The 12460-nt window shown below is 27.9% G+C and overlaps 1 protein-coding gene across 2 annotated transcripts in view; it reads right to left on the reverse strand.

Moving 5' to 3' along the window:
* Positions 1 to 3155: 3155 nt before the first annotated feature.
* Positions 3156 to 12460, reverse strand: part of LOC122272214 (zinc finger CCCH domain-containing protein 14-like) — a 52367-nt gene continuing 43062 nt past the window's right edge. Inside the window, exons 1-2 of one of the 2 annotated variants that reach the window (XM_043055598.2) lie at positions 6426 to 6902; positions 3156 to 3728 (exon numbers count right to left, since the gene is read on the reverse strand). In XM_043055598.2, the coding sequence (XP_042911532.1) occupies positions 3347 to 3728; positions 6426 to 6448 (405 nt within the window). In that variant the 5' untranslated portion in view covers positions 6449 to 6902 and the 3' untranslated portion in view covers positions 3156 to 3346. Of the gene's footprint in view, positions 3729 to 6425; positions 6903 to 12460 lie in introns of those variants that run through there. The other variant, XM_043055597.2, reaches the window with a different exon arrangement.

The raw sequence follows: 12460 nt of genomic DNA on the forward strand, positions 1-12460 counted from the left end.
TTGTGTAACAGTAGTTTTATGAAAAATATATTAATATTGAAATTTACAAAAATTGGTCAATTTTGTAATTTTCGTAAAAAAATACAAAGTGTGCTATAGTTTTGTCGCGGGCTGTACTAATCCATATTATTAAAGCTTACCTTCTTTTTTGTGCATTGATAATTAAAATTGATATCTAAACCAAACGAATGGTTTTATCGAAACAATAACTAATTATCCAAAACTATAAAAGTTTTAATAATGACACTGCAAATATTCAACACAGTTTGCAAAGATAGCTGAAACTGCGTATGATATTTGCATTTGTAACGTCAATGCTCGTCACACGTGACATTTGGACAAGCGCACATATGCATATGACTTATAAACTGCGCTGAGTTCGTGCCACTGCGCGGTGGTACGTAAATACTTGTTTCACCCCAATAAATATACGTTTATTAATTTATGTTTTATAAAGAAACTGATATTGAGTCAATTATAAAAAAAATTCACAAATTTTACATACTTAATTAGGTATGTGTGATTTGCGTATTGAGAACTGTTTTTTTTAAGCCCACAATCGACCCTTCCGATTCGGATCGACCCCCATTCGCCCCCCTGTCTCAGATCGACCCCCGCTTTCGTTAAATAGACCCCTGGGGTCTATATAGACCACTTTGGCGACCTCTGTCCTAGACCTACCCTATAAAAAGTACTCATTTATAATTGCATTATTTAGTATTTGAATGAAAATATACTCCAAATGCAATGAACTAAAGAGAGAATTGGGACTGCTTATTGCTTAAGTAACATCTGGGAAAACATAGTTAAAGTTGAGAAACAGGCAGAAAATGAGAGTTTACTTATTATCAAGCAATCATTCACTTTACTGATCTAAGTTACATAACAGTAAATACTTGTGCTTTAATTAGGTAGGATTATACGCAAAATAATCAGTAATCACTAGTTGCTTTTGTTCCTTATTGACACATAGCTCTTAAAGAGTCTTCTACCCTTGTTGCAAAAAATATAGTATTGTCTTGTTGAATAAATGAATGAACATGAAAAATGAGGGTGGGTGAGATCTAACCCCCTCCCAGTTTGTAATGTGAATGTCATACCATGAATAGTTAGGAAAAAGTTTTAAAATAGAGGGGGGGGGGAAATAAAGTTCTTTTTGTTTTTAATTTAATAACAAAAATTTTCAACCGATTGTATATTTTTTTTTGTTACTAAAATTGACTTCGTTTAAATGGATGTAGAAGTCGTTATCACTGATTCGTTTTTATTCTTGATAAAATACATTAAGAAAATCATAAAAATTTATTAAATTTTCATGATTTTCTTAAAATTCCTCTTGATGTTAGAATAATTTTTCAGTAAGCAAGTTTAAAAATAGTGTGTTCTTTCATTTAATTTTTTGTCTTGCCCCGTACAAATAAAAGAGTATCAAAAAAGCCTTTCCAGTTTTTAATACATTATAAGGTAACCTACAAATCGCAAATAGAATTTCCTAAATTTGATCATTTTTATGTGAGTTATTATCCCATAAATTACCAGAGAACTTCTTTATATAGCTGTGTGAAGTATCTAACCTTTTTAGAGTTTGCACGCTTGTTGAACTTCAAAATGTATCAGAGGTACTGAACACTTAATACAACATTCAAAATTTACAAACAACAAATTTCATAAACATTTATAGTCAGTTTTGTGTTAAATTTAATTTAATTTCATAAATTTACTTTTTTTTTAAAAAATTAAAAAACATAAAAACTTAAATCATTGAATTTTTTTTCCCTTGAAGTAACATTTGACAAAATTGAAATTCCCACTTTCACTACTCAAATTTCCCACTCTAGAGTTTGGTGTGAATTGGATAAGGAATTTTTAAACTTTTAAAACAAGTAACTTAAAGAGATTTGGATTATTATGAAACTGATATTTCATTTTGATTGAAACTGATTTTCACATAGTCAGTTTTGTGTTAAATTTTATAAAACTGTTAAACTTTTTTTTAGCAATATTAATATTTCAAAATTTGCTTCCATTATTTTTCTTAAAAAAATATTATATTAATTGCGGCGTTTTAATACTTTTTTTAAAAAAAATTAAAAAACATAAAATCTCAAATCATGGAATTTTTTTTCCCCTTGAAGTAACATTTGAAAAAATTGAAATTCCAACTTCCACTACTCAAATATCCTACACTAGAGTTTGATGTGAATTGGATAAGGAATTTTTAAACTTTTAAAACAAGTAACTTAAAGAGATTTGGATTATTATGAAACTGAGATTTTATTCATTGTTAAATAACTACAAAGCATAATATCAACTCCTTGATTGATTTCTCAATGAATATGTAACAGTAAAAAATTCTTCCACTCTAATTCAGATAAAATAAACAGTATCCTTAAATTACGGGATCAGATAAAATGTTTTTATAGGAATAATATATAGCATTAAATAAATGTCAGATTTAAACTTATAACACTGTTGCTTATGGGACATTTTTTAATTTGATGAGTGCTAAAATAAGTAACAAACTTCTATGTAAGGCTCGGAAAATTTTATATTATTACAGTTCTGAATAAATATAATATATCCTAAGCAAAAATTCACTAGACTGAATAATCTGTGTGTTTAAAAGTGGCAAGAATGTTAATCTCGCGTTAGGAAAGATCAGGTAATAAACTCTTTTCTCGATAAATGAATAAATAGTGCAATATCAAATCTTGCAATTGGAAGAAAAAAACTTAAATAAAGCAATAAATCAGAAACAAAATAAATTTTTTAAATTACCACAGTACAAAAAAAATAAGAATTAAAAAATTTATTGAAATCTTTCAGAAATAAACTAACTTACTATACACATCTGCTTTTATATATTCTTCAATCTAATTCATACAACATTACTCAAATAACATTTCCCTCATTCATTGCAGAGACCGAGTNGTGTGTTTAAATGTGGCAAGAATGTTAATCTTGAGCTAGGAGAGATTAGCTAATGAACTCTTTTCACGATAAATGAATAAACACTGCAGTATCAAATCTTGAAATTGGAAAAAAAATTTAAATAAAGCAATAAATCAGAAACTAAATAAATTTTTAAATAACCACAGTACAAAAAAAAATTAGAATTAAAGAATTTATTGAAATTTTTATAAAAAAACCTAACTTACTATACACATCTGCTTTTATATATTCTTCAATCTAATTCATACAACATTACTCAAATAACATTTCCCTCATTCATTGCAGAGACCGAGTACTTTTCCTTTCATCCCGTGCAAAGATGGATACGGGATTTGATTCGTTAATTAAAATCGCGTTCTTTAAAATGCCTATTTTACTCCCCAATTTTCTGCATCTATGGTACATCTTTTTTTGCACCAACATCTTTAGGTTTTACCCATTTGTATGGATTAGGCTTTTGTTTTTCTAATTTCTCAAGCAGCAATCGGAAACTGTTAGGTTGCTCGTTCTCCTTGTTCTGGAAGAGCTCTATTTTTCTGGGACCAATGTGCCGGTAAATGCACTTCAGATATCTGCATGCGGAATTATACTTGCAGGTTGGATGTTGGAAGTGGCACTTTTGACCCATGCGGCACTTCGGAAAAAATCGGCACCTGGGAGTTGGCTGAAGTTTCTCTGCTTCAGGATCTCTTTTCATACTCTTACTGTCTTTAGTAGCAATATCTTCAACCGCTTTTCTCTTTATCTGATGAAAGGGTCTAACAGGTGCAGAGATTCTGAAAAAAAAATATAAACAATTGAATCAAAACACTTCATTAAAAAAAGCAATGCATCAACAACGGTATTATTAAATTACGCTGCAAAAAAATCCAAAACTAATTACGGTAAAGAGTACTGGAAATCAGAGAGCTGGTGCGTTTCACAGTAAAATATTTCGGGACAATATTTACATACTGCAAATTTTGCAATAATATTTACTGTAAAATCACTAAATCACCGTAATTAAATAAGTAATTTTGTTAAATTAAAGTGACTCTATAAACTAATACATAAAATTTTAGTAGAGGTGAAATAGTCTGTTTGTTTGGTAGGGCGTTGGAACCATGTCCGAGAAGCAGTGCGCTCTATCCCAGACAAGCGAAGACTCCCTGTGTATAATAAAAGGCGACTGGTGCACTGTCAGATCACTAAAACCTCCAAGTTTCCATAACAAATTAGTTACTGTGAACTTTAACTAATCGCTTTCTGATTTAGGTTAAAATTACGATCTGTGGATGTATGAATTGGTTCGTCCTTTAACACGGGCTGTGACGCAAGTGTGTGGCTGAAGTCGTATTTTTTTCTAATGGATGGCAGCACTGAAAACAAGAAAACGCACCTCATGCCCTAAATTCGGTTGGTTTCACATGGCATATGGCATTAGAAACAATAAAAACATATAATTTCACAGTAAAAATGGAATTTGAAGATGTTGCACTAAAGGTGCCAGTAACTTTTACCGTAATTCATTTCAGAACTTTTTACAAAAGCAGCATTTCTAGTGCTCGTTTAGTTAATTCTACATTAGATTTTTCTTGAACCCATTAAAAAAAAAATCACACATATGAAGTGGTTCGAAATATATGGAGTGTTTCGAAAACTGCATGATTAGGGAAAAAAATACGTCATAAATTGATTTTAAGCATTCTTTTCTTAAAAATTTTACTTCAATAACAATGGGAATTTTAAAGCAAGACCTTTAGATTATAAAACTTTAACAGTTTAAGAAGTACCAATGTAACAATAAATTTGTATTCTTTGAATTATTTTAGTTCTTATATATAATGGATGCGCAAAATTATCCTTATTACTATCCTTAAATACTTCCTGAAAAATAGGTGTACGCATTTTTTGATACTTATCTACTTCTTTATATTTAATCGTACAATAATTTGAAAAAGAAAGAGTGACTTAATTGTACAATAATTTGAAAAAGAAAGAGTGATTATACAGTAAGGAAAACTTTTCTGCAAATATACAGAGAAAGTCTGCAATAATAGCGGGAATTTTTTACAGTGAGTGGGTAACGGAGAAAAACAGAAACAGTTTCTTAAACAGTGTTTTTTTCCTCTGAAAAATAACTTTCTCTTCCGTTAAGTTAATCCAGCTAATACCTACAGTGTTCGATATATCTTTAAACTTATTACTCACTTATTATTCACAGACAAATTCGGAGCTAATAGCTCGATGCATCGATATCTCGCGAGCCGTCGATAATTTGAATTTATCGCGAGAACGGTATTTAAAAGATATTCTCACGATATACAGTAAATACGAAAAATGTTAACATAAGCTAAATATTGATAAATATTAACACACGATGAATATCAAAAAATATATTGACGCAATAAATATTGACAAACGATAATATCGTAACAAAATCAGTAAAACACATCCGTGAAGCAGAAAACCTATTCTTTCACTGCAGTATTTCACAGCCTAAGCGCCTATTCTAGGAGTGCGTGATATATTAGTAAATAAGCGTACATATTTCACCCCTCTTTTACAAATGTATGATTTTTTTTTAAATTTCTTAGGGGGGAAGACAATATTTTAAATAGTGAAATCCATATCATCAGTAAATTTAATTAAGTTTAACTAAAAACCACTTTCAGGAGAACAAAAACAAATGATTTAATACACTCTATTATATTTACTTTGGTGAAGAACGTATTACAAAAAAGAGAAGAAATGAGATATAATTTCGGACGTTTTAATGAAAAATCACCTAATTCCTCATACCGCAAAATAAATATTTAATAAAATGAATTTTAATTAACATTAATTAACAAAATACATATAAGGAAATTAGGTTAATTGAATTTAAATTTTAAAAAAACTATTCGTGGAGTTAGGCACTTCAAGGCAGAATTAATTGATTCTTGATACCACAGAACTAAATATATTGTAACAGAAATTAATAAGAACTTTAAATAGCGAAATTCATTTCAGCAATAAACTTAATGAAATTAAAAAAAGCTCTTTGCTTCAAAAACAAATTATTTAATCAAATAAATCTTACATTAAATTAAAATTACATTATGCATTATTTACTTTCTTTAAAAGAGTATTAATAGGAAGAATGGGAGACATGAGATATTTAATGTAATTTCTGACGTTTCAATGCAGAATCAATTGATTCCTGATCCCACAAATAAAAATAATTAATAAAGCAAATAAATAAATACTTTAAATACCGAAATCCATTTCAGCAATAATAATAACTAATTAAATTTTAAAAAAACTTTTCGAGGAGTTCAAAAACAAATAATTTAATCGAATAAATCTTACATTAAATTAAAATTACATTAATTCATATTTACTTTCCTATTTCCTACAGCCACATTTTTTTTTCTAATTAGAACGTATTAAATGAAATGGAGATAGAAGAACGAAAAGCCTTAATTAATCAATAAAAAATAAGGTAAACTTACTTAATATCCTTAAGCAGAGACATCGCAAATAACCCTAATAGTTTTTCCACAAAATCTTGATAGAAAATTCACTACACCAAGCTTCAAGACTATAACGAAGTAACTACACTTTTCTTCAAATTTAACTAGGTATTAAGAAACTAAGTCACAAACTAACCGTACAGCACCGAAATGAATACTACAATTTTAAAGTAACAGTTATGTACTTTTGCTGCAACAATAGATAGACACCTCCCTTTGGTCAAACCTGGACAGTGAATCATAACTTATTGTCACTCGTGTCAAGTCATAACCTCCCCCCTCCCCCGCATTTCTTTTCTAGCAACATACAAAGTATAAGAAATCATTCAGGGTATTATATACTTTGAAGCTATCTTATCAATGATAATTACTCTTTGCAAGAATGACATGTCCTTGGGGCTAATTATGCCAAAAGAAAGGTACAAAAAAGCTCAACTAGCAATACAGAATTTTGTCACAATCCTTTAAAATTTAAATATTTCGTTCAAATACTTAAAAAAAGCACTTATTATTAGAATTCAATTAAGTAGCATTGAATATTTGTATGAAAATAAAATTAAGTTTCGGATTGTTTCTATGAAGCAATTTATAAATGATATAAGCCTTCAAAAAAAATTTTTCAAATGTACTACCTAAACGTTTATCCCCAACATTAATATTAGTGTTTTAGAGAAATAATTTTCGCAAATAAAATCTTAAATCACCTTTGATATGGTATTATTCTCCATCTTATTGAGATTGATCCTTTTTTCTTAATGTCATTAGAAATGTAATTTGTAATTTTCAAAGATAGCTTATATGGATAACATTAGATATTAAGCCGACTAACAATTTTTAGTAAGATCATATATATAAATGCATTTTTAATTTTAAAAAATTGAAATTATTTTTGTTTTTGATTTTAATTATTTTTAATTTTAAGTTATTTCAGTTTTCAATATATATTTTTTTGCACTAAAATCTAGGATTTTATGGGAAAATAACATGAAATTTTTAAACTGCTTACGGCAAAGTCAAATTTTTCATTCAATTTTTTTATTCTTTTCTAATTTTCTTCTTTTATTGGCTCATTCCGTTGTCAAAATGAGAATAATTTTGTGGATAAGACTATGGCTTACAGATAATTCAAATAAAATATACAATTCTGAAAATTTTGCACTGGCAGCTATATCACTGAAACAATATAACTTACTTCAGTAATATTTGACTTCTAAGGACAAACGAAACATAATAAAAATGTACCAGGTTTCATTCAGTCAACATGAGAAAAAAAAGCATTCTAAATATTTCTTTTATGCAATTGTCGGGATTTTCACGCATTAAAACTTAATGGTTCTGTACACTGTCTTTGACTAAGCTAATTAATTAGCGCAGAAAGTAGTTTAAATTATGAAATCTAACACAAAGTTACCTTTCTTTCAATAACCTCACTTTTTTTAAATTCTATTTAGATTTTTGACCATGAAAATATGGGTCGCTATAAAGTTTAAAATATGTTCTTGGAAGTTTCAGTAGGGTGTGCGGTCAAAAGTTTAAATAAGCTAGAGGAAGTGTTAAATGAGAACCAGAAATAAACTGAAGAAATTATAAAAATTCATATAAAAGAGAAAACTTTCTTTTTTAAAAATCTTTGAGTTTTACAACAAATTTAATAAGTTCCAATCACAAAAAAAGCGATTGTCTCATTCTTAAAATTGCTAATTTGTTAAATGAATTCAATGTAAGGAGGGAAAATCAATCACTCCTGTTTCAGTCTCCTGAAGAATATCTTTTATTTTCTCAGAAATGAGTTAAGTTAAATAAAAATTTCTCAGAACAACACCTGCGAATTGACAACCACCCCCATAGGGTAGAAGATTGTTTGAGAAAACATTCTTCTCTACATTGTTATGAATCATTGTTATTGTCACATCTCTTATCATGCCTAAGGTCAAAGACATTTTCCATTCATATTAAAAGTACAAAAGGCTGTTTCCTGCTTTATAAATGAGAAAAATGATTTAGTATTAAACCCCTGACTGACTCAAATCATCTTTTTCAGTCCAAAGTTGTAAAGATGGGTTCATGGACAAAGGATTGTAATATACGTACTTTTCTCAATCTAGAATTGTGAATCATCAGTTTCCTTATCTATCAGAGTAAAGAAAAATGTCCGGTACATTTTCAAAGTTTTTTTTTTCCGAATATGAAATTTGAGTTCCCCTTACTTTACGCCCGTTTTATTATATCTAAAAGCAATTTATTTTTAAATAATTAGCAGGATTTTGAAAATTAGCTCACAACTGAATTAGCTAGAACTTGAATCGAAAGAGTAAAGTAAATGCTCGATATGACAATTACGGCATGTTTTTTTTAAAAAATGCCTTTTTTTTATAAGTTATACTGCATGCAAAAGGGCAAAATGGAAGATCTTAAATTCTACTTCTAAAGTTAGACATACGGGATAAAGTTAGACATAAACATACATACGGGAATAACAATGATCAACTACCTTCCAAAAAGTACTCTTCTTACTTACAAAAGAAAAATGCAGTTTATTGCTATTTTCAATGCTGTATATTTATTATTATAATTATAAAAATCACTATTTTAACAATTAATGTAAGTAATCGATTATTACATCAATTTTGCTGAAATGGAAATTTCATCAGTCATTGTGAAATTTTAAAAATAAAAATTTAAACTCTAGATGATTTAAACTATATGACTAAAAAATAGTACGTAGTTTAAAAAAAATATTTTAATACGGAATTATCTTTGAATTAACAAATTTTATAAATGTGGACAAAATTTTTAATGCGCTAAAAAAATTCCCGTGATCTGACGAAATATGCAAACACTAAAATTTACATTAAAGGGCCAACTCTTTTGACTGAACTTTTCAGAATAAGTACCGAAAATCTGAAAAAAAAGTTGCGTTTATTGAGAAATTTTACGTTAACTATGTTTATTTGCTAATTAGAAACCATAGGCTTTGCTTTCAAAGTATATATATATAATATATATGCACATATATATATATATACAGAGTAGTACTGCTGTATCGAATAAAATTTAGAGAAAACAAATCATTTTATGTGAAACTAATGTTAAATTTCCTCGTTTAAATGAATATTTGTTGTTACCAGTCCTCGCTTAATTGCATAAAACAGAAGTACGGAAATGAAAAGAAAAAAAACTTTTATTTTTAAGAAATGTTTCACTAACTAAAGGAAATTTTCAGTTAAGAAGATAAGAGTTCGACAGGTGGTCTCTTCAATAGGGATTTTATGCTTATTTGTTGCTCTGAACAGGTGTTAGGAGTATAGTTTAAGAATTAATCAAATCTTGCTGGTAAATGTACATTAGAGTGAATGAAGGGAATTTTATCTCTCTTTACTGTGCTTAATAATTGCCTCAATTATACCCCCCCCCCTGCTAACGGTATGCTGATTTCGCTTCTAGGTAGGTCTTTCTTCCCATTGACATGTGTGAGGTACCATGTTCCAGCTATCTCGTCCCAAAACCAAGTCCCCCCTCCGTGTGTGTGTGGTCCTAATCCTCAATCAATCTTCAACTGTCAAAATCGGAGTTGGGGTGAGGAGCGAAAATGAAACTTTGAGAGGGTTGCTAGAGGAGTATCCTTTATCGCCCAAGTAGAGTTTTTTTTTTTTTAATTGCAAAATACTTTTTTTCACTAGTTATTTTCTAAATATTTCAAAAAGTTACTCTTAATTTACGTACAAATTATTTAATTTCAGACCATTTATCACAAGTTAAATAAAATAACTCTATATTTATCACTTAATGTAAACGGTGTTTTAAAACCCATAAATGTCTTTTAATTGTAACTTAATTCAGTTAATAATTTTAGTTTGTAGTTATTTAATTAAATTTTAGTTATGTTATAAATGATATGTTATTAATTATTTATTAATTATTACTAAATTCTTATTAATATTATGCAACGATTTTTACAGAAATTTTTTTTTAGAGTGTGTAACTGGTATTATTTTTAGTATCATTTTTGTTTCATACTATTAAAAGATTTAATGCTAGTTTTGAACTAGAGTTCTTATATTCTGATTTGCTATAATTATAATTGTCTAATTAAAAATTTATAAAATATTTGTGTTTAATATTCTTATGATTTTTAACTAATAAGTTCTCAGTGGTTTTAAAGTTAGATAACATTTTCAGTTTAACTTATGCGTATTTTAATTTTTCAATTTACAATACGATAACAATTCATTTTAATTTACGATACTCAAATTATACCAGTTGGCATTAGTAATTGTAGTGTTAGCTCCCTCATAAGTTTTTAAAATTACATTTTTTTTTTCTTAAGATGATTTGAATAATTATGATTTGAATAAAAATTAATAATTTTAGAAAATGTTTTGTAATTTTAACAAATAATTCTATGCTTATCTATCTTATGCCATATTTTTTTCATTATTTTACTATAATTTAATGATTTTAATGTTAATTTCCTTTAATTTGAGTTATTTCGTTTAAATTACACCCAAATTAATTTTTCTCAATTGTAGTGATTTTCATCAACATTTTATAAAGCATTTAGGGGAATTTTCAGTTTTTTTATCGTTAAAAGTTTTAATTATTGCTTCAAGTTATTTTTTTATCAAAACAGTCTTAATTTATTTATTTACATTTAAACTACTATTTTATTAAAAATATATTTGCGAATATTAGGATTATATTTGAATTTGTATTATTTTTCAATCACAAACAACTATGTGTGAAAATTAAATTGTTGCATAAATCTCATAAGAATAATTTTGTAACTTGTAATTATCAGGGAAATCCGTTCATAACCAATAATAAAGTTTATAAAATCAATGCTCTTACAAAACGTATTAATAATTATTAAAAATACGCATGGAAATAGAGAAAAAAAGCTTTTATATCATTTATTAAAATCGGCAGTCTTATCTCTTTACAGGAAGGGTTTATAAAACGAGAAATTTTGAAGGAGCCTTTTTAACTTTAAGAATATGAAACATCAAAACTCAGACTTTCAATAGTTTAGCAGTATATACATCACAGTATATGTCATGTCCCACAAAAGATTTTATTAATTGAAAATTTTTCTTGTTTAAAAACAAAAAAAAACTCTTAAACTTTAAAAATGCTTATTTTCTCTGTGCAAAATGTTTTCTATGAATTAGGATTCTTGACACTCAAAATGAGTAGCAATACCCCAATAGTTCAGGCAAGGAGGCGATTTTAATATAACTGCAGGCCATGTTTCCTAAACTAATGGAGAAAAAAAATTAAAAAATTTACCTTCTCCCAATATGAGCTGCAATCAAAATCTAGAACTGACTGGGAGGAGGGGGTGACTTACACTTTGCTATCTAGAAAAAAGCCATGTTGTTCCGAAATATTATTTTACATTTAATTGAATAAAATATCATCCACGACGATGCTACTAATTGATCAGAAGCTATAAAAAGTTTTCTGTTTAAATACATTGCTGTGCAGACGAAAATAGTTTTCGACTCTGTGAATTTTTTAGGATTAATTTAATTGGATAAAACGAATTCAAAGGAAATCAAGATCACAATATTGTTAACAGTTTCAGGAATATTTAATACCTTATTTTGAACATATTCCTTTTTTAATATATCAAATTGCTGAAATCGAATAACATTTTAACTTGTAAGACGCTTAGCTTGGAAGTAATTTTATTTTAAACTGCATAAATTTTCATTTGTACCTATTTATATATATGACGTTGCTATATAATCACCAAAAGTAATTGTACCATACATTTTTAGTTACCTAGAAAGAAATGTAGAATCGCAAATGGGTGTAAGTCAAAAACTTTTCGCAAATTAAATCATTTTAACACTTAAGACTTCTAAATTATTAATTCTGCTAGTTTGGCTTCGATCTCTGTCTATTTAGAAAAAAAAAATACTTATAATCATATATATTGATTCACTTATTTAGCGGGGACAAACAGCTCGATATGCATATGTACAAAACAATACTTTTTATGGATGAAAAAT

The sequence above is a fragment of the Parasteatoda tepidariorum genome, chromosome 3, assembly GCF_043381705.1.
Source record: "Parasteatoda tepidariorum isolate YZ-2023 chromosome 3, CAS_Ptep_4.0, whole genome shotgun sequence".
In the NCBI taxonomy this organism is placed as follows: domain Eukaryota; kingdom Metazoa; phylum Arthropoda; class Arachnida; order Araneae; family Theridiidae; genus Parasteatoda; species Parasteatoda tepidariorum.